The sequence below is a fragment of the Arvicanthis niloticus genome, chromosome 9 (genome assembly GCF_011762505.2).
Source record: "Arvicanthis niloticus isolate mArvNil1 chromosome 9, mArvNil1.pat.X, whole genome shotgun sequence".
Taxonomy (NCBI): Eukaryota; Metazoa; Chordata; class Mammalia; order Rodentia; family Muridae; genus Arvicanthis; species Arvicanthis niloticus.
The window spans coordinates 62,811,589-62,837,632 of NC_047666.1; the positions used below are offsets into that span (position 1 = coordinate 62,811,589).

Sequence of the window (26,044 nt, forward strand, 5' to 3'; positions counted from 1 at the left end):
CTCAAGTTCAATTCAATCCAGGATCTCCTTACTTAGGCAGCATTCTTTAAGAGACATTTTATTAAATGTATTTATTTTATGTGTATGAGTGTTTCATCTGCATGTGTATATGTACACCATGGGCCTTCCTTTTTTCTTAGAGGTCAGGCCAGGTCCCCTTGAGCCAGTTACAGATGGTTGTGAGACGTCATGTAGGTGCTGGGAAGCAGATCCAGGTCCTCTGCAAGAGCAGCCAGTGTCTGAACTACTGAGCCACCTCTCTGGTCCTTTAGACCTCATTCTTGCTCTTTGCTGTTTGCTGCTGGGTCTTAATGAAATAATTAATATTTTGTATCTGCCAAGTGATGCACATTTGTTATTACAACACGTGAAGAGCTAAGGCAGGAAGAGCTTGAATTTGGGGCTAGCCTGGGCAACATGGTCTTTAAGACAAAACAAAACAAAAAAACAGGTGGAGATGGTACATGCCTTTAATGTCAGCATTCAGGAAGCAGGCAGAGGCAGGCAGATCTCTGTGAATTTGAGGCCAGCCTGATTTACAGAGTGAGTTCCAGAATAGCCAGGGCTACATAGGAGACTCTGTCTCCAAAAAAAAAAAAAAAAAAAAAAAAAAAAAAAAAAAAAAAAAAAAAAAAAAAAAACCAAAAACAAACAAAGCAAAACAAAAACAAAACTATAACAAACCCCCAAAATAATAATAATAAATAAAAATTTAAAAGGAACACAAAAACAAATTGTAGAGCTAATGAGAGCACCCTACCTCTACCTCCTAGGTATATTTTCATTTTATAAGAGTCCCTAGAAGACCAAAGAGCCTTTGGGACAGGTCACACTTGTGAAATGGAGTCAAGGAGATGTGGTTATATTTTAGAGTTGGACTGGGCTGTGCCCTGTGGATTCTTTTGGGTTGTCCTCATCCTGCTCTTTCTGGGTTTCCCCAGACTCACCGTCAGGAAGCCATTTTGTAAGCTGACAGGGTCCAAAGGTTGGCCAGAGGTGCGAGTGTCTTCCAGGATGGGTTGCATCACCTCCTCCCAAAATCTCCGGTGGGCTCTAATCAGGTTGGGGACATTTCCAAACAGGGTCTCAGCTGACACCTGGAGGAATGAACAGAACTCAGTAACGGGCTTTTGTCACAGTCAGGAAGGGACATGTAGACTTTCAGCCTCAGTGATAGGGTTGGGAAGGAGGGGAAGAGTCTGACAGTGTCCTGGAAGATCCTAGGGAGTCCCTCTACCCACCCATGCCCGCCTTGTGACACCAGGGGAACTAGGGGCCTTGGCAAGCTAAGGGTCTAATGCAAATGAGAAATATAGGAAAACTAGGTGTATCCCAGAAAACAGAGCTGTAGGAATTTAGACTGTGTAGCCTGGAGGGCTCGCTGTGGCCCTGTCTCCTTCCATGCTTCCACTCACCTCAGTCAGTAGTCCCACCCGCTGCAAATTCAGCAGACCAGCTGCCAGGAGCTAGAGGCAGGGAGGAAGATGAGCTCAGGCCCTGACTTTCTTCCTTCAGGGTCCTCCCAGCACTGCCATCTTAAGTCTCCTCTCCCTGAGCAGGTCTGATACCATGGCTTGAATTCCTGCCTCCAAGCCCTCATCCCAGCCCTTCTGCTGTGGGAGGATGGAGATAGTACTAAGGACCCAGGTAGGGAGGAGATGGGGTTGAAGGTGGCTCACGTCAGTCATGATCTTGAGCTTTCTCAAGTAGATCAGCTCAGTGGTCAGGAGCTCCCACAGTGCTTCCTGCTGGTGGCAAAGCTCGCGGCTCATCTCCTGAGGGTGACAGTGCTGGTTCACTTGGGGAACACTGATGAGACCAGGTGCCATTTGTTAAGTGCCAGATTCGCGCCACGGATTCTGGTCCCTTTACCCAGGATCTTTTCATCTTAGCCAGTCCTCTAGTTTGTAGGAGGCATCACCCCCATTTTCCATATAAAGCAAGTAAGGCTGGGGGGGGGGGGCAGGTCCTCCATCCTAACCAAGGATTCACTGCTTGGTGGCAGAGCTGGGATCTGAACAAGATCACTGGAGGGTTTTCCCTCTACATGCTGTATCCCGAGGCCTTTGTCTTGGATGTGTGCGTTTGGGGGGGGGGGTCTGATGCATTATGGGGACGTATACAGTTTCAAGCCCACCTTGTGTCCTGGCACCAGCTCCTTCCAGGACTTTTCTATGGTCAGGATACTGTCACCTCTCTCTCCTATCTCCCAGTGTCTCCGGTCCTCGGGTGGCAGGCGGGGCATCCCAAACATACTGAATGTGTGCAGTCTCACTTCTAGCTCATGGGCTCTGGTGACTTCCTAGGACAGCAGGGGAGATGATTAGTCAGCCTGACATGCCCTCAACATCTGGTGTCTGAGCTCTGGAAGGGCTGTGTGTGCACACACACGTATACACATGTGTGCCTGGTAGGGCAATGAATAGGTTTGTTATTGCCCAGGAAATGAAGTTACAGTATTGTCTGCAGAAAGATCCCAGGGTAGAAGGGTTTGAGGGAACCTCCCTGACCAGAACAATTCCTTCTGGAAGTTTCTTAATTCAGAGTGGAGGTGAGGGGCAGAAACAGACTTCTCAGAGTGGTCTTGAAGAATTGATTTTCTTTACTTAAAAAAAAGGAGAGAAAGAAAGAAAATAAAAGGAAAAAAAAAACCTCTCAGTTTTTGATTATAAATGGAACCCAGGACATTCTGCATGCTGGGTAAGCCCTCCATCCCTGAGATATACACCCCAGACTGAGGGGCCTTCAAGTAAGGACCAGGACTAGACTTAAAAAATCATGGTCTTGCCGGGTGGTAATGGCGCATACCTTTGATCCCACCACTTTGAGGTAGAGGTAAGTGGATCACCATGAGTTTGAGGCTAACCTGGTCTACAGAGTGAGTTCCAGGACAGCCAGGGCTACACAGAGTAACCCTGTCTTGAAAAAAAATAAAACAAAACAAAACAAAACAAAACAACCACAACAAAATAAAACAAAAAAAGCATGGTCTCAGGTAACACAATGACATAAAATGGACACATCTTGGGTTGTTTTTAGATGGGGGTTTGCTATGCAGCTCAGGCTAACCTGGAACTTGCAGCCCTCCTGCCTCAGCCTCTTGTGTGCTGAGACTGTAAACATGCATCATCATGCTTGGTTCAAAGTAGAGATATTTATGAAGCGTCATGCCTTAAAATTGTTCGTTGTGTTTTTGGTGTCAAATAATGAGGGACAAACAATTCTTACATTCACTCTGATCTTCTTGTGACATAGGAGAAAGTGGCAGGGCTCCTAGCTAGGATGAAGGAGACTGCGGAAGAGTACGAATGAAGAGATTGTCCCTACGTCACATATTACTTGGTAATCTCCAAAAGCTTTGAGTTTATTTTTATTATATGTGCACTGGTGTTTTGCCTGCATGTATGTTCGTGTGAGGGTGTCGGGTCCCCTGAAACCTGGAACTGGAGTTACAGACAGTTGTGAGCTGTCATGTCAGTGCTGGGAATTGAACTCAGGTCCTCTGGAAGAGCAGCCCATACTCTTAACTGCTGAGCCATCTCTCCAGCCCCCAAAGCACGGAATTTAATATTAACAGTTTAGTCTCATGGGATCTAGCACATCAGCCATGTGATCACCTTTATGAGAACCTCTGCACAGTGCTGTACCTGCCAGCTTCTCAAAGGTGCTTGCTGTCAGAAGCTCCCTGCACCGTTCAGTTCATGAAGTTTCTGGGCTTGACTATTTCTAGAGGCCATCATGGCTGGGACTGTGAGCTCGGGGACAGACATCAAGGGAATCCTTACCTTGAGTTTGGGAGAGTAAGGTGGGCCAACCCCAAAATGGCTTCCATGCCTCTTCTCTGTCTCTGGTTCCCGAAGTATTAGAGGAGACAGGCCTCGGGTCTGGCCAGAGCCCTTGGCAAAGGGGACGTAGTGCTGTAGGCGGCGGCGATTAGAGTCCTGGGGGAGGAGAAGACAGGGGAAGTTTTAGGAGTACCAGCAATACTAGAGAGGTGGTAGGTGCTGAGCTTGGCTCTGGACCTTATCCCTTGCTCCTGCAAGTTGGGCTGGCTCACTGCTCTCATCAAACCAGTTTGGTGTGAGTTGCTGCCCCTTTGAGTCACAGTGGCTGCTGCCAGGGAAGCCAAGTTCAGCTGGGCAGGGCCATGCCTGCTTGGTTCCTCAGGGAGCCTGGAGGTAGAGGCTGAGGCCTCCTGCAGAGCTTATACACAGGCACACACATGCCTGGGCATTACATTGGGTACCCAGCTTCTGTTCAGCTATACACATCCTCTGTGCTAAGGGCTCAGAGGAACAGTGGATAATCCATGCTGGGTTCTGCGTTCATCCCTTTGTGGGCAGCTAGGCTCCCTCGCTTGTGGAAATGTGGAAATGAGAGACTGCAAAGGTTCGGCCTCCTCCCTAGGGCCTGCAACTGGTGTCCTATGCCACTGGGAGTTGCTGTCCTTCTGTGTTAGAGGTTGAAGCCACAAGTCTCCTCCCAAGGCAGGCCTGGTCACATTCCTTGTCTGCCTTGGCCTGAATTACCTCACATACTTCCTAGTGTCCCTTTCTGCCCTCTGCCTGGGCAAGTCTCCATCTCTAGGGGTGGAATCCTCTAGGGAGGCAGGGAATACCCCCAGATAGACACTTCTTAAGGAAGCACTGAGGGCAGAAACAGCCTTAGCCCTGGCTTCCACACCCCTTTCCTCTACTAGGCTTGGAAGTGGGCTGGGCAGGTAGAGCCAAGGGGCGGGACCGAAACAGTTCCCGCCACTCCCTGCTCCCCTGTGAGAATGTGGGGGGGGGCACCCTGAACCTTTGCTCTTCTTCAGCCCTGACTCAGGGAGCTTTTGACTCCTCCCATTCAAGTAGAGACTGAAAGATGCCTTTCCTAACTGCACTGGTAACTTAGAAATGTCTCCCGGTCCCTCTTCTGAGCTCCCCGCCTCTCCCACTCTGTTTTCTGGGGCTTGGTGTGAAGTGCTGGGATCCTAGCCCAGGCACTGGCCCCCTCTCCCTGGCAACCCCGGAAAGCAGAGGAGGTTAAGGGACAAGAATAGAGCAGCCTGTGAAACTATAAGGGGACAGACTTCAAAGCCTTGGTGTCATCCCTCCTGCCCCACCCAGGTCACCTTCCGGGCACAGGTCAACTCACCAATGCAGGGCCTCCTCTGGGATATGTATTTCCAGCAGTGTTCTGGGCAGAGGTCGGGTGACGGCCCCCATAAGTCTCAATTAGGGAAGCAACCAGGCCTTGGAGGGGACCCTCATTTGGAGGACCAAAGGCTTGCATTGTTTCTCTCCTGGGTTACTCCCAGAGGATCATAGCGCCAATGTCCTGGAAGAAGCGTGGGGGCGAGGGGGTCCCCTTTTCTGTAAGACAAAAAGCCCAGGCTGGATTAGTGAGGACTGTCGGAGAGCAAGGAGAGACAATAGGACAGAGTGGGGAAGAGGGTCAGATGGTGATCACTTTGGGGGAGGTCGGGTGTGTGCTATCTATAAGTTAGTAGGGGGAGGGCAGGACCAGGTGCATGTTGGGTAAGAACATCTGCTTTCCGGTTAGGAAACATTCACACTTCAGCCTCAGAGGATGCTGTAGTCTCAAGAGCAGCTGGGAGCAAGGGTCACAGAAATCTCTAGCGCTCAGATAGCCCCAGGTAGAAGGTGTTCTCTTGCACCTAGATGTCTCCTTCCCTGCGTTACGTTTGTCAGCACAAACTCCACGGACTGGGAGGGGTAAGGCTGACTAGAGACAGCCAAGTTGGTCCCTCATGTGGGAACAGACTATGGGCTAAGAACGGCTTTTATTTTCTTTCCTGATTTGAGACGGGAGGGTCTCATAGCCCACACTAACCTGGAACACGCTATATAACCCAGGCTAGGCTACCTTCCAACTCTGAATTTCCCTGCCTCAATTTCTAGAGTGCTGTGATCACAGACATATTCCATCATGCTTGGCAACTTTTACATTTTTAAATAGTAGGGGGAAAAAAGCAAAAAGAAAAATAACGTTTGGGAAAAGTGAACAATACACACAATTGATATTCCCTTGAATTTACATTCAAAATACAGCTAATTTCATCACGGTTCAGCCAGACAGCCACCCTTACTGGTTGGCTTGTCATTCATGGCTGCTTTTCTGTTAGTCGCAACTGAGACTCTAATAGACAAGGGACTCTACAATATGTCTTTTCTGTCCCTTTACTGGGAAGTCTGCACACGCCTTACCTGGACCCACCCCACGTCCACGCACAATCTTGCGAAGTCGGGAGACAGACAGGGTCTGTAGTGATGCGCCTAGCTGAAGCAGCCCGCGGGGCTCCCACTAAGTTCCGTCTTTCCCGGCCTCCGAGGACACCACCATGGATAGAGCTGGAAGTCAGATGCAGGACTCCACCCCTCCTTTCTAAACCTGGATGGAAGACCCATCCCTTGCAGTAGGCAGGGCCTGAAGGGAAGAGGCCCTTAATGGGAGTTGGACTCAGGAACACAGGGGCTGGTTTCCCATCAACTGGGCCCCAGGCACCTCCATTTTTCTCCCCTAACTTTCTCTGACTTATGCACAGAGGAGATCGCTCATTATGTCTCCCGCCCAGGGCCAACAACAGTCCAACCCCTGAGGGCAGTCCCCCGCCTCTCCCTCCCCTCCCCCCTTACTATTCCTCCCTACTCCCACCCTTTCTATCTTTTCCCAGGCCCAGCTTTCCTCCCTCCCTCTTTCCCAGCCTCCTTCCCTCCTCCTTCTGAGGCCTTGCGACCCTGTCCCAGATCCCCGGTTCCCTGCCTGCCTGTCACTCGCCCTCCCAAGTGCTCACCTGTGAGCGCAGGTGTCCGGGCTTCCGCTGTCCTAGATGTCTGCTGGATCCGGTGGGAATCTGGGTCGTTGTCAGCTTCCTTGGCGATGGCAGCCCCTCTGTCCCAGCCTGGGACTAGGACCGAGCGGCCCGCAGGACCAGGCAGCACGGGCCGGGAGGGGAGGTGAAGGTGGAGGCAGAGGGGCGGGACGCAGGTTGGCACCTCCCCCTCCCTGCGGGCCGTGCAGCGTCGCGGTCCCGGTCACCCGGACAGAGAGGTCTGGGAGCGGATTCCCAGTACACCAGCTTCGCAGTGTGAGCCTTCTCCCGTTCTTTTGCACCTGAACTAGCCAGCAATCTGTCACCTAGTCGGGGTCAGGACTGGAACCTGTGCCACCCACAGGCCATCAGCGTGTCCTTTTCCAGCCAGACCCCTACCAGGCGCCAGGGTAATGAGGGGTAAATGAGAGGTTGGGCGCCGCTAGGCGGAGGCGGCGAGGTAATGACCAAGTGACTTGTGGCAGGTACCCATCCCTTCTTTGCACCCCTACCCCTCTTGCCTGTCCTAAACCGTTACCCTGAAAGGGAGCCAGTCTAGCATCAGGAAGGGCGTAGTCTCAGAAATTCTCGGCACCGTGGCTGTCTGGTCACGGAGTCCAAAGTGTAGCCCTTATCTCCAGTGGACCTGCTGGCCTGCCCTGGCAACAGGTTCTGTGGACTTTGCGTCTAATTAAGGGAGGGGTCAGGGACCAGGCTTAGCCCATACCCAACACTACTCCCATCACCTAAGCCTGGAGGGAGGGGGCATACCAGGTGAAGGCACCCTCCCACCGTACTGCACTTGGGTCAGTGTGGCCTTTCTAAGGGCTACACAGTCTCTCCAAAGTGGTACAGCACTGGCTGGGCATGATGTGAAAGGCTTCCTCCCCCTCAAATTCCCAAGTCATGTAGTCCGGTCTGAGGGAAGAAACGAGGAGCATCAGCCCATGGATGTGTGATCCAGAGGTGGAAGTCTCTGCAGGGGGCATGGCCGGGTCTGAGGCCCACTTTGGGATCTTCCTTCTGCCAATGAACTGGACTGGGTTTGACACAACTTCTTACTTACCACACAAAGCATCCTGAAGTCCCTTTCAAAAGTGTCTCCTTGTGTTCAAAGCAAAAAAGCTCTAATTCTCACCCTCTCCCATGGCTCCCTTGCGTCTGGAGAGGCACCTTACCATTGGTTGATTGAATGTGTGTTCCTGTTCTCCGCCACAAATTTGCCCGCCAGTGTTCTTTTTCAGATTATGATGTTTTGAGATACCAGCGTTTACAGAGGAACCCTCTGGAACTCTGGTTGCTTCCATCCTGCCTCCTGCCCCCCCTCCCCCCGCCCCAGTTGTGTGCACTGGGGGGGAAGGAGTTGGAAGAGAACTACATTTGTCAAGGATGTAGTGTTTGTTCTTCCTAACATTCACACTGTGGGGGACTGGGAAGCATATCCAGGGATGTCGAGTAGCCGTGAGAGAGAGTTAATGAACCAGTCGGTGCTGATTACTGGCTATATTAAATGATACCCCAGAGACAGTTGGTGCTGAGGGCTCCTAGCTTCTCCTCCCACTGTTTCCCAGATGAAGTTGGAAGGAGGAGAAAGAGGAAATTGGAGTTGAGAGGGTAGGAGAGACAATCCTGGACTTACATCCCCCTGGGGTGAGCTGCTGGGACCCAGGGAGTTAACCCTTTTCCTTCCCTCAGGGTTGAGGACCCACCTCCACCTCCCAGTGCCCTGGGGGCTGCATCAAGCAAGTCTCCCTGGGAGGAGAGGTTCCCAGACACAGCTGAAGACAGGCGTGGCCAGCTACAGGTGTGTGGGCAGGTGTACTCTCCGGCTTTCTTGATCCATTCCGTCTATTCTGGCTCTGTCTGGCAGCCCTTTCTACAACTATCCCCTCCACCAGGCTCTTCCTGTGGAGGACAAACTCCTGGGGTGAGCTGAGAAGGAAACTCAAGCAGAGGAGCTGAATAAGCTCATGAAGACTAAGATGCCAGAGGCTCGGCCTCTGCTGGGAAGGACTGGGAATCACTGGTCAGAACAAGGGGGGAACCTCCTGGATACCTTTTTCCTTTTTCTGCTTCCTTAGAAGTTCCTGGTAGCCATAATATGGATCACATTCCTTGACCATGCCTCAGTTTCCTCTCTGGACCAGAGGCTCTTCATCAGGCCCCCAGCTTGAGCCTACAACTGGTGAAGTGTCCTAGGACCCGAGTTTGGAGAATCGAAAGGCTCCGTCTGAACGGTAACTTTGGGTCCTGGCGGTGGATCTTGTGGGGTCAGCATAAAGCTTCAAGAGGAGGGAGAATGCAAAGGATGAGCCTGAGCCTGGAGTCCGACCCAGTCCACATCTCTGGGGAGAGGCAGGTCATCTATGTCAATGAGGTGCTACAAGTTACTAGCAACAGGAGGCAGCCAGCGGGAGTTATGTCTTTTCTGAAGAGTTGGGGACAGACTGGGGACTTGAGCAGGAGGTGGCAGATCATGAAAGAGACTGTGTACACGGCAGCCAGGCCACTGGGTCCAGCTGCTGGTGCCTTACATCAGCCTTGGGCTCCAGCTCTCCCTGTCCTCCTTCCTCCTGTCCATCTGTGTGAGGCCTAAGGAGTCCAGGGATAAATGAGAGAATTCCAGACTTGTGGAGAGACAGACGGGCAGATAAAACATTGATAAACGTAGACATAGACGTGATGGACCGGAAACCACGAGCACACGTGAGAGGGACCAGTTCCTACATAGGGCAGGCAAGGAAGGCTTCCTGGAGGAACTGAGCTCTGTACTGAGACCACAGTGCTGAGCGCAAAGGCTGGTGGGGCTGCAGGGAGGACACTTCTGAAACAAGGAATGAACAAAGACCCGTGATATGGAAGAGCTTGCTTGTAAAGATGCTGGGAGCTGAGTGTGATGGAGCACACTTGTCCCTGCTTCCCCAGAGGCCGAAGCCAGAGTGTTCACAAGCAGCTTGTGCAACCCAGTGAAACCCTGGCAGAAAAAAACAGCAAACAAGGCTAAGGAGATGTCTGGGAAGACAAAGACCCGAGTTAGAACCTTAGGACCCACTTAATGGAAGGAGAGATTCTGGCCTCCTCACACACATAAACATAACCGGAAAAAAAAAAAATGAGAAAGGAAGCAAGCAAACAGGGCCGAGGCTTGGCTCAGTCAGTTGGCTCAGTGCTTGCCTGGAGAGCATGACTCCCTGAACCAGCATAGACTGGTGGCACGTGTCTCTTACTCTGGCACTTGGGAGGCGCAGGCATGAGGATCAGAGGTTCAATATTATCCTGGGCTATCCGAGACTTGTATACAAACAAACGAGAGATACGGAAAGGGCAGGTTTTCCAAAGACTCCAGAGTCTGCTTTCATGGTTCCCTAAGGGCATCCCACATCTCTGGGTCGTGGTGACTTGGAAAGGTAAACACTCTTTCTTCTGGCATTCAAGGGTCTCCTTGTTGGGCCCCAGTCACAATTTCCACTTTTCTCCTGCTTCTCCCTGTGTATCAGTGTCCCCGAATCTGCTCAGACTTTCCTGATGCTTTTGCTTCTGTTATCTCCTTTGGTGTTGCCAGCAGTGTCCCCCCAAATGCTCTCACTTCCTTCAAATCCCTCTCAGGCCTAGCACGCACTTCCTTTCCTGCTGACACCGGCCCCACTCACAGTGTTTCTTCAAAGGACCCACTGCTTTCTTATTCCAGCCCCACCACTATCTGTATGTATGTCCTGGTCCTTGACTAGATGTCCCTGAAGCGGGGACAACCCCTTGCATAAAGCATGGCTCTAGCGTCAGCATTTGCTGGGCTGCACTGAACTCACTTGCTGGAAGACCCAGAACATTCCGTTTGGAGGATACTTGCCCACTCTGTCTCTGTTCCCGGCTGTTCTTAGATAGCTGGTGTTTGGATGATTTCACATGATTCCCCCCCTCCCCCGGTTTAGTAGTACCCCTTCAGCAGGAAGCTAAGCAGGGTTCAGTGGGGAAACAGCTAAGGCTCTTTCACTGTGTGTGAAGATGTTTGTCTATTCGAGCACTGAAAGAGGCCAGGCATTGTGGGACTGTGAGGTGGCTGCTGGGGGCACAGGTTACAGAGGAAGTTTGAAGAAGAGGAACAGGGAGCAGAGGCAGAATGACTATGGGGTTTCCCCAGGGCTAGCTTTGGAGTTGGGTGTCTGACGTCAAAGCCTGTTCTCTGGCTGGGCCTTCCTCTGCTTTTGACCTGAGAAGGGTGCAAAATTTTCACACGGACCCTTGTGTCTCCGGACCCCAGGAAGTCCTTAGCAGCGAGGTGCAGGTTCCTCACCTGTGGGGTGCTCCCTGACCTCCCTCTCTGCTTACAGAAAGGAAAACAAAACAAAACAACACAACACAACAAAAACCTCAAACCATAGCAATAGTAGGTTCTTTTCAGATCCCAGCTGCTCAGGGATGTCTCTGCCCCATTACCCCAGGAGACCACTGCTGCCCCTAGCGGTATCTCCTGGAAATGATAACTGATTTGGCTTGGTTTTAGAGGATTGTAGACAAACCCTATGCCTGTTCTTTTGGAGGAGACCTTGCAATCTGAGGGCTGGCTGATATCCTGACATCCCTGACTTGGCTTAACAACCCGAGAGGCTTCTCCCAGCCTGCCCTGGGAGATACACATGAAGGCTGATACATGCATGAGATGGCCTCCTTCACTCCCCTTCCTCAAAGCACTTGCTTCACTCTGTGCTGACTCTGGGTCTTCTGGGTTTCTGCAGCCTTAGGGTGTCCCCAAGCCCACGTGAGTGGGGAGTAGAGACTAGGTTAGTCCTTGTAAAAGTTTTCATAGTCAGGGCACCTTTTCTCTAGTCACTGCCGGTTTCTACAAGCCCAGCCCATGTCACTTAGTCAGAGATCATAGACCTGGCTCCTGGTGTGTGTGTGTGTGTGTGCGCATGTGTGTCAAGACCCACTTGCCAGGGCATCTGACTGTCCCAACCCATCTCACCATGCCACTCCCTGTCCAGCCCAGAAACACCACAGCTCTAAATCATTATTTCCAATTTAATTGGGCAACCCCAATGTTCAGGAAGTTCTTTCTCATGTCTGTCCTGCATTTGTCTTGCTCAAGCCTAATGTCCTTACGCTCTGGAGAATCCCTTCTAATAATTAGAGGTTGTCCTGTGAGTAAGCAGCATCACAGGTCATTTTAGTGACAGTGCTCATTCTCAGAAGGTTTCTGCACCTTCCTTCAGACACCAGTTCCTCAGTGGAATTCATGTGGGCTGTCAGTGAGGCCCCGCGGGACCAGCCTAGGTGTCAGGAACTGTTTTCCAGAACTCCTTGAAATGACCAGTTCACTCTCTCCACACCCTCCCTAACTCGAGGCCAGTGCTGTTGCTCTTCTCTCTGTAGACACCAGACTCAGCTTCAGACGGGAACTGACCTGACTGAAGTCACAAAGGCAGAGTAGAAGGCACAATGATTCAGTCCCATGATTACATCAAACAAGGTGTTAGCATGAGATCCAACCTCAGGCTCCTTGCAGGAATGTGTAAGACAGGCTTCCCTCCTCACAGGAGTGTGTAAGACAGGTTTCCCTGGGGCTGTGTTAATCCTCTCCATCTGCCTAAGCGCCCCTCCCTCACTGTCCTTGCTGTTTCTGTGTTCACTGGTTGATTGTTTTTAGAGTGCAAAAGGCCAGGTGTGGTGGCCACGTCTCCTAAGGAGGTGGGGCAGATTGAGTCCAGGAATTCAGGTCCAGCCTGTTGTCTAAGCAGCATAACAGGCCCAGCATAACGGAGGAAGATGAAGAGGAGGAGGAGGAGGGAGAAGGGGAGGAAGAAGAGGATGAAGAAAAGGAAAGGGGAGGAGGAGGAGAAGCAGCTGCCACAGATGTGCCGGTGAGCACACAGAATTCCCACACATGAGGTGAGAGTAGCAAGATCAAGGTCACACTCAGCTCCATAGTGGATTCAAGGTGTGCCTAGGTTAGAGAGTCTGTCTCAAAAGGAAAAAAAAATTACAAAAGAAAATAGAATTGGTGCATGCACACTGTGCATGCAGCCCCCAGAGGCTTAGTGTGGCCTACTGCCCTGTGTCAGGTATCAGGGTGTCTGTCAGTGGCTCCACTTAGTAGGAGGGTCTCTTCCCCCCACTCTTGTGGTGTTGGGGGTTAAACCCAGGACTTGGTACATGTAAAGTAATTTACCGCTGGACTCCACTCCCAGTTCAAGAGTTCAGGAAGCCCTTCATAGATACTTACTTTTAATTTTTTGTTATTATTTTTATTTATTTTCTTTGAGACAGGGTCTCTCTACATTGTTCTGGTTGTCCTGTATAGACTAGGCTGGCCTCAAACTCAGAGACTCACATACCTCTACCTCCTGAGTGTCGGGGACCGCTCTGCCAAATGTTGGAACCCTTTGGGGGCTAAATTGTCTGGGCTCATACTGCTGCTCTGGTCTGAGGGTCAGGGTTCAGCAAGAGAGAGAGTGAAGATGGACTCGAAGAATGGAGACCAGACAGAGTGTGATTCAGTCCCGTTTATTCTCAAGACTTTCTTCTTCACTCTTTCCAAGTTTCTTGTTCCTAGTCCAAGTCCCAAGCCCCAAGTCCCGAGTTCCTAATCCCTAGTTCCTAGTCCCTAGTGCCTAGTCCCTAGTGCCTCCAAGTTCCAAGTTTCCAGTCCTCTTCTGTCTGCCTCTTGCCTTTTATAAGTCTCACTTTTTTTTTTTTTTTTTTTTTTTTTTCCGAGACAGGGTTTCTCTGTGTATCCCTGGCTGTCCTGGAACTCACTCTGTAGACCAGGCTGGCCTTGAACTCAGAAATCCACCTGCCTCTGCCTCCCAAGTGCTGGGATTAAAGGCGTGTGCCACCACTGCCCGGCATAAGTCTCGCTTAAGTCATGCCTTTAAGTCTTATCTCGAAGTCACACCTTTAAGTCACACACACCCAAGGGAAAATAGCGGGTATATAAAACAAGGTGTTATGAGAGTGTGCTCAGCTGTTGTAGGTTGTTGAAAACAAGTCTCTTGTCAGGGTATATGGCTCAAGATGGCTGCAAGGATGATAGCCACCTTCTGTCAGCTCCCCACACCTGAGTGCTGGGATTGAAGGCATGCTTCACTATACTTGACCTCACAGACGCAGGAAGTGGGCTGAGTTGTCTATCTTTATGTCAAATGAAGATTATAATAGCTAAGTTTAGAATTTTTATAATAACAGCTAATCCTTAAATAAGGTTGCTTAGGGTATGCAAGGTGCATGTTGTCTTTCTTTTTTTATGATTTATTTATTCATAAATGTCCATTTGGTATTTTATCCGCATGTATGTCTATGTGAGAGTGTCAGATTCCCTTAGAACTGGAGTTACAGACAGTTTGAACTACCATGTGGGTGCTGGGAATTGAACCTGGGTCCTCTGGAAGTGTAGCCAGTGCTCTTACCCATCTGTCCACCCTCCCCCCACATGTTTTCTTTCATTTAGTCTTCACCTAAACCTTAGGAGGGACTGTGGATGTAGCTCAGGTAGTAGGCTGTTAGCTTGATATATGTGAAGCCCTGGGTTCCGTCCCAGTACCACAAAAAGCAGGCACAGTGGTACATTCCTGTCATCCCAAGTACCCAAGAGGTAGAATCAAGAAAATAGAAATTCAGGGTCATCCTTGGCTATACTGAGTTCAAGACCAACATGGCTGCATGATAGCCCCTCTAAAACAAACAAACAAACAAACAAACAAACAACCCATGTCGGCATTACTGTCCCATAGCATGAGGAAATGGACTCGGAAAGTTCATCAGACATTTTTAGGATGACAATGTTAGCAAGAGCAAAAGACAGAATTTCAATTCCAATTCCTCTCATCCCTGACACTTAACTCCTTTTGTGTGGGAAATGGACAGTTTGTACACACAAGCTCACCTCTGATGAAGCACAAAATAGAGCTAATTACCTAGCAGGGCATGGTGGCCCCACCTATATAAACCCAGCACGCTAGAGGCGGAGGCAACAGAATCTCCAGTTCAAGGCCAGCTCGGGATACATAGTGAGATTCCGTCTGCAAAACCAACCAACCAAAGCCTGATGGCTTTGCTTCAGCCCAAGGTCTTCACCAGGGACACTGCTGTTTATTCAGATTTACAGGCTGGGTGTCATGCTGTGTCCCTATAATCCCAACTACTAGGGAGGCTGAGGCCGAAGGATGGAGAGTTACAGGTCATGGTAGGCTATATGGTAAGATCTAAGCCAGCCAGGGCCATATGGCAAGACCGTGTTTTAAATAATCAAATCATTCAAATGAACGAGGAGGAGAACCAGCTTCTGGGGATGTGCATTCTATCCATCACTGTGATAGCCGCTCTCCGATCTTGCGTGACCGACTCTGTGTTGCTTGATAACCTCCTCCTATGTTGACTCTGGTTTGAGCTTAAGATTTGCTTGGACGGACAATGTGTGTGCTAGGAGTGGAAATGTACTGGTTTCAACTGGAAGCTTTTGTGCAGCTAGATGCAATGGTCTACAGTTATAAATATGATCCCAGAACTAGGAAGGTTGAAGCAGGAAGAGATAGCCTGGGCTACATAGAGAGATTTTCCTTCTTGACTTAGTTGGGGTTTTACTTCTGTGAACAGACACCATGACCAAGGTAACTCTTGTAAGGACAACATTTAATTGGGGCTGGCTTACAAGTTCATGGGTTCAGTCCATTATCATCAAGGAGGGAACATGGCAGCATCCAGGCAGGCATGGTGCAGGAGAAGCTGAGAGTTCTACATCTTCATCTGAAGGCTGCAAGCAGAATACTCACTTCCAGGCAGCTATGATGAGGCTCTTAAAGCCCAAACCCACAGTGACACACCTACTCCAACAGGGCCACACCTACTCCAACAGGGCCACACCTACTCCAACAGGGCCACACCTTCTAATAGTGCCACTCCCTGGGGTGAGCATATACAAACCATTACAAACCCTTCTCAAACCAAACCAAACCAAACCAAGCCAAACCAACCAAACAAAAAATAACATTGGTCTTGTGCTTTTTCTTTCTCTCAAAAAATTTCCCCACCAGCACAAGGAAGAATCCAGTACCTTCTACAGGGTGAGAGACTGTAGCACGAGTTCTGTTCTCCTGAGTCCTTCCCAGATGTCTTAGTCACTGTCCTATTGCTGTGAAGAAACACCATAATCAAGATAGCTATTATAAGAGAAAGCATTTAACTGGGGGCTGGCCTACAGTTTCAGAGGCCTTGCTCCATTATCATCATGGCAGGAAGCATGGCAGCATGCAGGCCGGTGCAGGATCTATAGCTGAGGGCTACGTCCTGATCCATAGGCAGGGAGAGAAATAGACTCTGGGCTTGGCATGAGCTTCTGAAACCTTAAAATTCCCACCCCTAGTGTTCGCTTTGGCAGCACATGAACTAGAATTCCCACCCTCAGTGACACTCCAAAAAGATCACACCTCCTAATCCTTCTAGTCTTTCAAATGGTGCCTCTCCTGGTTGTAAAGTACGTCTGGCTTTTCTATGCCTGTTGTAGTTCCCGAATAAAGACACGGAGACCTTATATTTATTAATAAGCTTCAAGCACTATAGCAGGCAGAGATACCCATCTATTCTAATCCATCTGCCTACCTCCTACCCAGCCATGTGCCCCGTTACCTGCCAACTTCATCTTGCCCTGGTTGTTCTTGCTCCACCGGTGTCCTCAGAGCGGCTCCCCTGGTGACCTGCTTATGGTGAATGCTCTTGGCATTCTCTCTCTCTCCCCACCAGAGACTCTCTCACTGGGCTTGGAAGTCCTGCCTCTTTGTTAACCAATCAGAGGTGACGAAAAACAATTTTTACACAGCGTTGAGACAGGAGTTGCTTGACTACGCCAATCTCCAGACTGCAGCAGCCAGATCTCTAGGCACAGAAATGAGCATCTGAATACACAGTGCACAGAACCTGGTGGCTAAGCATTCAAATATGTGAGCCCTGTGGGGACAGCTGTTATTCAAACGACCACATAAGACCAAACAGAATAAAGCGGGTCCATATCCTGGATGAAATTAACCTAGCCTGGAACAAATCAACAGAATGACACAGTCCCATCTGTACTGGCACAGAGGTTAACGCTTCCCATGATTAGAAGTTTGTCAGTGCCTGTTGACAGTTTCAGCTATCTCTCCTGACTTAATAATGATTACTTCTACTGAAGTGCCCACCCACCCTGCTCCCTCCATGGAGCACCTGCATACAATGACAGGCAGGTGTGTGACAGCATAAAAATCTGACTCCTTTGTTCAGATGCGAGACAGTTGTACAGTGTCCAAGACCAGCTTTGACATCCAGGGTAAACTGAGGCAAGGGCGTAGCGTGAGCAGTCAACTCTGGTGGTTGAGAATGCTCCCTAGGGGGCCAATGAAGAACTTTGGCGGCAGAGAGAGGTTGATGAAAAACTCCCTGGGGGTTTCCCTGAAGAGGCTTGACAGTGCAGGGGTCTGTGGTGTGAGCCACTGTCTCTGAACCTTGATGCACCCCCATCTACCCTCCAGAGAGACTGAATCCAAGAGAAGGCCCAGCAGTGCTATTCTCCACAAAGGCTGCTTTCCTAGAACTAACTGGTAAGGGCTTGTGTGTTAGTTAGATCTGTGTCACCACAACGAAGACCCAAGATAGAGAGCTTATAAAGAAGGTAAGCTCATCTCAGCTCACAGTTTTGTAGACCTTACAGGTTTTTAGGTTTTAATGCACTGGCTGCCCCTGCTGCTTTGGGACTTGTGGCAACCTAGTGCATGTGCCATGGTAATAGTGGATGAAACCATTCACCTCACAGCAAGAAAACAGAAGAGCAAGGAGGAGACAGGGTTTGCTCACATGTCATAAGAGTGCCTTCGAGGGACCCAAAGACTTCCTACTAGACCCACTTCCCACCTCTGAGAGTGTTCATTGCTTCCCAATAGCACCAAGTGCAGGGTGTGGCTCTGCTCCATTCTTTAGGGAATAATGGAAGAAACAAGTCTGTTCCTGCTTGGTCATTGCATGTTGTTGTTGTTATTATTATTTGCTAATATATCCCATCTGAGGTTGAATGTGAAGCCAGAGGAACCGCTGACAACAGAAGAGGAGGGATAGGGACCCTCCTGAGAAGGACAAGGACCTCCTGCCCCAGAGAAGGCACATACCAAGTGATTTATCTTACGTGTACGATGTCAGACAGTCTGTTTAGAGGTGGCTTCTGCCATTTCAAAGAATAGCTAATGGTTCCTGTGCTGGTTAGTTTTTCTGTCATCTTGACACAAGTTCAGGTCATCTGGGACGGCAGAACTTCAGTTGAGAAAATGGATCTTATCAGACTGGCCTGTAGGGTAAGTCTTTGAGAGAATGTTTTTGATTAATGATTGCCGTAGGATAGCCCAGTCCATTGTGGTTGGCACCAACCCTGGGAAGGTGGTCCTGGGGTGTATAAGAAAGGTAGCTGAATGAGCCAGTCAGCAGCATGTTTCCTGGTTGCTGCTTTAGTTCCTGTCTCCTGGTTCCTGCCTTGAGTTGCTGCCCTGAATTCCCTTCATGAAGGACTTGTGAGCCTTAAGATAAAATAAACTCTTCCCTCCCTAGTTGGCCATGGTGTTTATATCACAGCAACAGAAAGAAAACTGGGGCATTTCTGTACCTTCGCATCTTCAAAGCAATCGTGTTGACTTTGTACAGTTACAGGAGGGCCAGGTGAGTTAAGATTGTGACGCTCTTAGAATGTTACCCCGATGCATTTGTAACTCAGTTGATGATCCATGACTTCAATAAGATGCATCAGTGAACAACTATAACTGACAAACATCTATTGACAGAGATAGAGAGAACAAAGCAAGCATGAAAACCCTCACTTCCTCCTTCTTGAAGCCATGAATAGTACACAAAGGGCAGAGCCAGAAAGGGAAGAGAAGGGAGAATCGCTGACCTGGAACTTTCTTTATCACTAAGATGTTGCAGGGCCGGAGAGTGCTTTGTAATGGAATCATGAGTATAAGCTGGGCAGTGGTGTCGCACGCCTTTAATTCCAACACTCGAGAGGTAGAGGCAGGTGGATTTCTGAGTTTGAGGCTAGCCTGATCTACAGAGTGAGTTCCAGGACAGCCAGGGCTACACAGAGAAACCCTGTCTTTTAACCACCAGCCTCCCCAGTCACTACAATGGGTAGACTATGCAGTGCTCTGCCACGAGGGCCAAGGTGCTGTGGGTGACAAGGTGCTGCTACCTTCATCATGTCCTTACCTTGCATTCAGGCATCTTTGGACAATTAGGAGGTAAGGAAATTAATGCCATCGTCACTCTTGTTGGCCCATCTGTCTGAACCCTGGAGGTGCAATGTGGACCTGAATAGCTTCCATTTTTAAACTTTGTCCTTAGGCAGAAAATATGAATGTCCTGCCATGCTGACATACACCTTTATTCCCAGCGCTTAAGGACGCTGAGGTAAGAAGAGCTTACTGTACCCCAAACCAGTTCAGGCCTGAAGGAACAGGCCGTCCAGTTTTCATAGCTGGACATGTGAGAAATATACTTGAATAGAAACGTCCTAAATCTGATTGTTGTAGCCCAGTGTAGTGGCGAACACCTTTGACCCCAGTACATGGAGACAGAGGTAGGTGGATCTCTGAGTTCGAGGCCAGCCTTGTCTACAGAGCAAGCTCTAGGACAACAGAGCTATGCAGAAAAATCCTGTCTTGAAAAACAAAACGAGTAAACAAATGTTTAATTGTGCTGGGCAGTGGTGGTGCATGCCTTTAATCCCAGCACTTGGGAGGCAGAGGCAGGCAGGTTTCTGAGTTCGAGGCCAGCCTGGTCTACAGAGTGAGTTCCAAGACAGCCAGAGCTACACAGAGAAACCCGGTCTCGAAAAAACAAACAAACAAAAAAAGTTTAATTGTTACTAAGGAGAGATGGCTCAGCGGTTAAGAGCACTGGCTGTTCTTCCAGAGATCCTGAGTTCAATTCCTAGCAACCACATGGTAAGGGCAGAGACATCTGTATTATTGTTCTGAGATGGGAGTTGGGTGTGCTTTGGTGCCTATGGGTGCTTGAGGGTTCTGAGGTTGCTAGGTGCAAAGGGGCTGGTACATAACCCAAACAGATAGGGTGCCACACTGAACTATCTCCTATGCTTGCTTGCCTTGGCAGTGCCCATCTGTAACCCCAGCATTAGAGAGGCAGAGGCAGGAGAATTGCTGAAAATTCAAGGCCAGCTTGAGCTACATAAGGGTTCCCAGTTGACCAGGACTGTATTATAACACCTTGTCTCATTCCCTCCACCCCCACTTAGAAACAAAGCAACTGGCAGTTTCAAAGGAAATCCCTTTTCTCCCCAAATTCCAAAAGGCAGAAGGGACAAATGGCTATCTGTGGTGCCTATTGGCATCCCAAAGAGCCTGCTGGCCTCAGGCTCCCTCAGTACCACAAGTACCTGTCACCCATGTCAGAGTCTGCTGAAGTCCCAGCTCCTCTTCCTCATCTCTCCTAAACTTCCTCTCCCTAGCTCCTCCTCCTCCTTAGAGCTCTGCTATTTTCACGGTGCTCCCTGACTCCTCCCCTCTGTATCTCTGGTTTCCCCTCTTGCCCTCTGTCTCTGTCTCTGTCACTCTTTGTCTCTCTCTGTCTTTGTCTCCCTCTATCTCTCTCTGTCTCTCTGTCTTTGTCTCCACCTATCTCTCTTTGTCTCTGTCTCTCTCTCCCCTGCTCCAGCTTCTCTCCTGGTGAGATCCAGTCTGCTGCGGGCCATGCTCAGTCCAGTCCATTACTTTCTCTCTGCTCTGGACTCTTCCAGATGCCTCTGGCTGTTCTACAACAAGATCCTTCCCCTCAACCGGCCCATGGAGTGATCATGTCGTCAGTTTAGACAGCAACTTTTGTTATTATTTATTTTAAAGACATACTTGCTAGGCTTGTTTGTTTGTTTGTTTGTTTGTTTTTTGGTTTAGAAAACTGTGTTAGTAATCTTCCATCATTATAATGCAACACCCCAGGGCAGACCAACTTTATAAAGAAACGTAACTTGACAGTACTGGAGCTGTATGCTAGTTAGTTTTGTCACCTTGTCACAAAGCAGAGTCATCTGGGAAGAGGGAACCTTAACTGAGGAACTACCTCCATCAGTTTGCCCTGGGCATGTCTGTGGGCATTTTCTTAATTGCTAATTCATGTGGGAAGACCCAATCTATTCCAGTTAGTGCTATCCTATTAGAGCTACCCCAGCCCCGCCCCCTGGTTAGTGCTACCCTAGGCAGATGGGCCCTGTGCTGTATAAGAAAAATAGCCAGCAAGCCAGAGGAAGTAGGCTAGGAAGCAGGCCATGGTCTCTGTTTCAGTTCCTGTCCTGGTTCCCCTCAGAGATGGGCTGCTATCTGGAAGTATAAGATAAAACAAACCCTTTCCTCTGCAATTTGCTTTTGGTCAACGGTGTCATCACAGCAGCAGAAAGCAAACCAGGACAAGGCTCAAGGAGGAGGGCTGACTCTCTCTGGCTGAATCCTGACACAGCTAGAACACCATAAGCCAAGAGGCAGGGAGTGTATGTGCCTCGCCTTTGTGACAACGAGGTCACTGACTTCTTAGGATTCGGAGATACCCAGTTCTACAGGGTTGTGGGTGCTAACTGGGCCAAAGGGAGCTGGGACAATACAGAAGGATGTCTTCATAGTGTTGGGAGCAACACATATAGCTGAGTCCAAAGGGTTTGGGGACTTCCCCCCCCCCCCCGCCCACACACACACTGGAGTTTTTAGAATTACATTTTGTGTTGAATGTGTTTGAAGTCTAAGTTACACACACACACACACACACACACACACACACACACACACGCCTACCTTTCTGACTTGAAATTTGCACCTCACTGAAGCTCAGTGTTCACTACTCGCATTCATTTTGACTTAGAATAGGGCCAAGGAACTGAGTTTAGCCGTAGACAGCTTGGCCTACTGTGTACAAGGCCTTGGGTTTGATCCCGGGCACCAAAACAAAACATAAGCAAGCAATGGAGCTTGTGCTGAAAGGAGAATATTTGTCAGCCATTCATCTGATAGAAGAAAGTTATCCTGAATACACAGAGAACTAAAAACAAAAAGAATCGAGTCAAGAAAACAAAGGAACCAATCAAAATGTGGTCCAGGAATCTAGAGAGTTCTCAGTGGAAGAAATAAAAATGGCTAAGAAATATGTCAAAAAGCGTTCAGTGTCATAGTGGTGGTTTGAATGAAGATGGCCCTTATAGGCTCATATGTTTGAATGTTTCCTCTTTAGCTAGTAAGACCCTTTGGGAAAGATTTGAAGGTGTGGTCTTGATGGAGGAGGTGTGGCCTTGTTGAAGGAGGTGTGGCCTTGATGGAGGAGGTGTGGTCTTGATGGAGGAGGTGTGGCCGTGATGGAGGAGGTGTGGCCTTTTTGGAGAAGCTGTGTTGCTGGGAGGTTTCAAAGCCCACACCAGGCCCGGGAGTCTCTCTTTCTGCCTGCTGCCTGTGCATCAGTATGTAAGCTCTTAGCCCCGTGATGTTGGGACAGCATTTCATGCCATAATGATCACGAGCTAACCCTCTGAAAGTGTAATCAAGCCCCCAACTAAATGCTTTATTTTATAAGCTTTGCCTTGGTCATGGTGTCTCTTCACAGGAATAGAACGGTGACTAAGACAGTCGTTCTTAGTAGTCAGGGAAACAAAGATTGAAACAACTTGGAGATTTCATCTTATAAAACAACTGATCATAAATGCTGGTGAGGTTGTGGGGAAAGGGACCCCCCATTCACTGTTGTTGGGAATATAGATGGGCATGGCCACTCCGGAGCAGTATGGAGAGTTCACAAAGCACGAAGAGTCAGTTTGCTGTATGACTCAGCTCAACCACACCGCTTGGCATATGCCCAAAGGATTCAACACCCTAATCCACAGATACCTACCTGCTCAGCACCTAACCACGCTATTCACATCAGTTAGAAAACAGAAGCAATCTAAGTGTTTTCCACGGGTGAGCGGGTAATAAAAATATGGTACATGTACAAAATAGAATACTCTTCAGCTGCAAAGAAAAGTAAAATTGTGAAATCTACAGGTAAGTGAATGAACTCAGGAAAGATTCTATTGATATACATAACCCAGACTCAGAAAGAAAAACCCTACAGGGTCTCATCTGTGGTTCTTAGCTCCAAATCCTCAGGTATGGTTATAAATCCATGGAGTAATCACAAAAACCAGGGAAGTATAAAGGGACCATGAAGTGAGTGAGTGTGTGTGTGTGTGTGTGTGTGTGTGTGTGTGTGTGTGTGTGTAGGGCTTGAGGGGAGTAGCAGGATCCGGGTGATTTTAAGTAGTAAGTGGAAAAATGGGAAGGGCTTTAACTGGGAATGGGAGGACAATACAGAAGGAGACAAACAGATGAGGGATGAATAACCACATAGTTGCTTGATAAAGCCTCAAGGAATGTTATTACATTATATTTAACTAAAATCATACACAATGCACACTGACACAGATACAGACATACACACACACACACACACACACACACACACACAGAGAGAGAGAGAGAGAGAGAGAGATCATGCCACTTGGGTTAACAATGCTCCCCACAAGACCCATAGACTAACAAGATCCCCGTACCATGTATGAGAAATCTCCTTTTGAATGGCGGTGATCATAGCCCAAGTGACTCCCAAGGTAACAGAGTTGCCCTTGGTTGCGTCTCAAAGGTAAGCCCCTTCTGTTGAAGACACGGCAGACTTAGGGAACAGGACTATGTGAGCTAGGTCTAATCTGAAAGCCTCCTTCCTGCAGTCTATTTTTTTTACAGTACTAGAAGGTGCTGTGCAAGCTGCCAGTGGAGGCAAGCAAGTGATAGTCCCATCCAGCTGTGACATCCATGAACCACAATGACCAAGGCACCATAGCTGTAAAGGTGCAGTATCTATCGGCATCAAGTTGGTGATAACCAACTGCTGTCTAATGGACTTAAGAACCACTGGACAGGAAAGAAATCTCTGCTACTAGAAACCGAGCCAGCTTCCCAGGGCTAATCAGGTTCTGGATCTTAGAAGAGACTCTACTACTGGAATGTTGCAAGTGGGCATTAAATCCTAACTATGTTCTAAACCTTATCCTTATATCCACAGGTAAATCTATTGCTCCTCTCAAACAAGTTTCTCTTTAAAGCATCTGGAGAACATCACAGAAACCACAACTGGACACAATGCAGAGATCAGCGGGATGCAGGGAGCCCAGATCCAATGGCTGCGTCTACATCACAGCTCCTGAATCTAGGGTTCAGGGAACCTTGAAGACGAGGAGGTAGAACAATCTTAAGTCAGAATACCAGGACGTCTACTGCGAAAGTCTCTCAGAGAAATGGCTGTGTAAATATTATCTGAACAATAGCAATATCAATAGACATGTGAACCCAGAAAGAGGGTGGGGATACTCACGTGCCCCCCCAAAACAAAGAACTACAGTTAAGAAATGGCTGCAGAGTAGAGAATCAGCCTTGGCCAGGGATAAGCCCCCTAATTGCTCATCCTATACAAGGGGTCCGCCCTGAACACCAATACACAAAAATTGACTTAGTGGATTGCATTTATACATCTGTGCATATACATACACATGTATATGTATGTGTGTATGTATGTAAATGTGTATGTATATGTTTGTGTATGTATGTATATGTGTGTGTATGTGTGTATATGTATACGTATATGTGTATGTGTGTATGTATGTAAATGTGTATGTGTATGTTTGTATATGTATGTGTGTATATGTGTATATGTGTGTGTATGTGTGTATGTATGTAAATGTGTATGTATGTATATATGTATATGTGTTTATGTATGTGTGTATATGTGTATATGTGTGTGTATATGTGTATATGCATATGTATCAATACTAGTCAAAGAAAAAGAGGCTGTTAATGTGAGAGTGAAGGGAGACATGGAAGGAGTTGGACGGAGAGCTTGGGATGGATTGCAGGGAGGAAAGGAAAGGGTGAAAATGGTATAATTTAAAACATATAAAAATTAGGCCGAGCTGTGGTGGCGCACAGCTTTTAATCCCAGCACTCGGGAGGCAGAGGCAGGTGTATTTCTGAGTTCAAGGCCAGCCTGATCTACAGAGTGAGTTTCAGGACAGCCAGGGCTACACAGAGAAACCCTGCATAGTATAAAAATTTTAAACTAACAAAACAAAGAGCAGGTAACGGTTGGTTGCTTACTGTTCTCAGAGTCTCCACAGACAAGGGCTAAGTGGGGGATAAGGAGCAAGGCAGTGGTGTCTGGAGGGTCTCCGAGGTTAAACCAAGAGATGCAGGGTCCTATTCTCACAGGTTGCCAGGGTAACTTCTGTTAGTAAAGAATGCTGTTTACTACCGTCTGACTCACAGGTCACTTGTGGTTTCCATGGTTCCCAGCAACAATGCAGCACAAATCAGTTTCTGGAGGGCAGGTATGAAGGGTGGGGCATCCTCTCGTCTGCCTCATAACTCAGCTGTTTCTATGCTCACTGCAGGGTGATATGGGGATGGGAAGGTGTGTTCTCCAGCACGGGTTTCCTTGGGAGGTGAGGCAGACGCTAGGTCTCACAGTTGGGGCTGATTACAAAACTCTATGCTGATTGGAGGTTTCACTCCCTCACCCTAGTTAGGGAGGAGTCCAGAAAGGCAGACACAGAGAACTCCCAGCAATGAAAAGTAGAACAGTTTATGAGCCTGGTCACTGGAGTTCTCCCTGCCAGTGGTGGTTGTTTGGAGCCAAAAGAAAGGGAAGCCAAAGCAGCAGGTGGCTTCCCCCAACCCCACCCTAGAGGCTAGGTTTCCCTATGTATTCCAGGCTTTCCCGGATCGCTCTGTACTCCAGGCCTGCCTTGAACGAGCTGTTTTTTCTACATCAGCCCTGTGAGAGCTGGGCTCACAAATGCACACCACCACGCCTGGGGTTTCTTTTATCCACAGGTTTAGAACCTACAAAGCCTTCTTATTTTCAAGTTTTCATACATTTTGGGCAGAACATGGTGAAGATGCTAAATCAAAGAGTATCTCTCTCTCTCTCTCTCTCTCTCTCTCTCTCTCTCTCTCTATATATATATATATATATATATATATATATATATATATATTTTTTTTTTTTTTTTGATAGGGTCTCACTATGTAGCCTTGACTGGCTTGGGGCTGACTATGTAGACCAGGCTGGCCTTGAACATAGAAACCCACCTGCTTCTGTCCCCTGAGTTCTGGGATTAAAGCCTTACACCACCCTATC

The 26,044-nt window shown here is 48.6% G+C and overlaps 1 protein-coding gene and 1 long non-coding RNA gene across 7 annotated transcripts in view; one reads left to right on the forward strand and one right to left on the reverse strand.

The window, feature by feature from the left end:
- The window catches only part of Plekhg6 (pleckstrin homology and RhoGEF domain containing G6), an 18,871-nt gene extending 11,372 nt beyond the window's left edge, over window positions 1–7,499 (reverse strand). For 2 of the 6 annotated variants that reach the window (XM_076940588.1, XM_034511701.2), the window contains exons 1-8: window positions 6,800–6,953; window positions 6,213–6,432; window positions 5,140–5,357; window positions 3,786–3,941; window positions 2,138–2,302; window positions 1,680–1,775; window positions 1,416–1,466; window positions 948–1,097 (exon numbers count right to left, since the gene is read on the reverse strand). In XM_076940588.1, coding sequence (XP_076796703.1) covers window positions 948–1,097; window positions 1,416–1,466; window positions 1,680–1,775; window positions 2,138–2,302; window positions 3,786–3,941; window positions 5,140–5,277 — 756 coding nt within the window. In that variant the 5' untranslated portion in view covers window positions 5,278–5,357; window positions 6,213–6,432; window positions 6,800–6,953. Of the gene's footprint in view, window positions 1–947; window positions 1,098–1,415; window positions 1,467–1,679; window positions 1,810–2,137; window positions 2,303–3,785; window positions 3,942–5,139; window positions 5,358–6,212; window positions 6,433–6,799 lie in introns of those variants that run through there. The other 4 variants (XM_076940587.1, XM_076940591.1, XM_034511702.2 and 1 more) reach the window with 3 other exon arrangements.
- Window positions 7,013–24,361, forward strand: LOC143443531 (uncharacterized). The gene is made up of 4 exons (XR_013112613.1): window positions 7,013–7,093; window positions 8,513–8,621; window positions 8,899–9,054; window positions 23,915–24,361. It is a non-coding gene; the product is annotated as an uncharacterized LOC143443531 (long non-coding RNA).
- The last annotated feature ends 1,683 nt before the right edge of the window (window positions 24,362–26,044 follow it).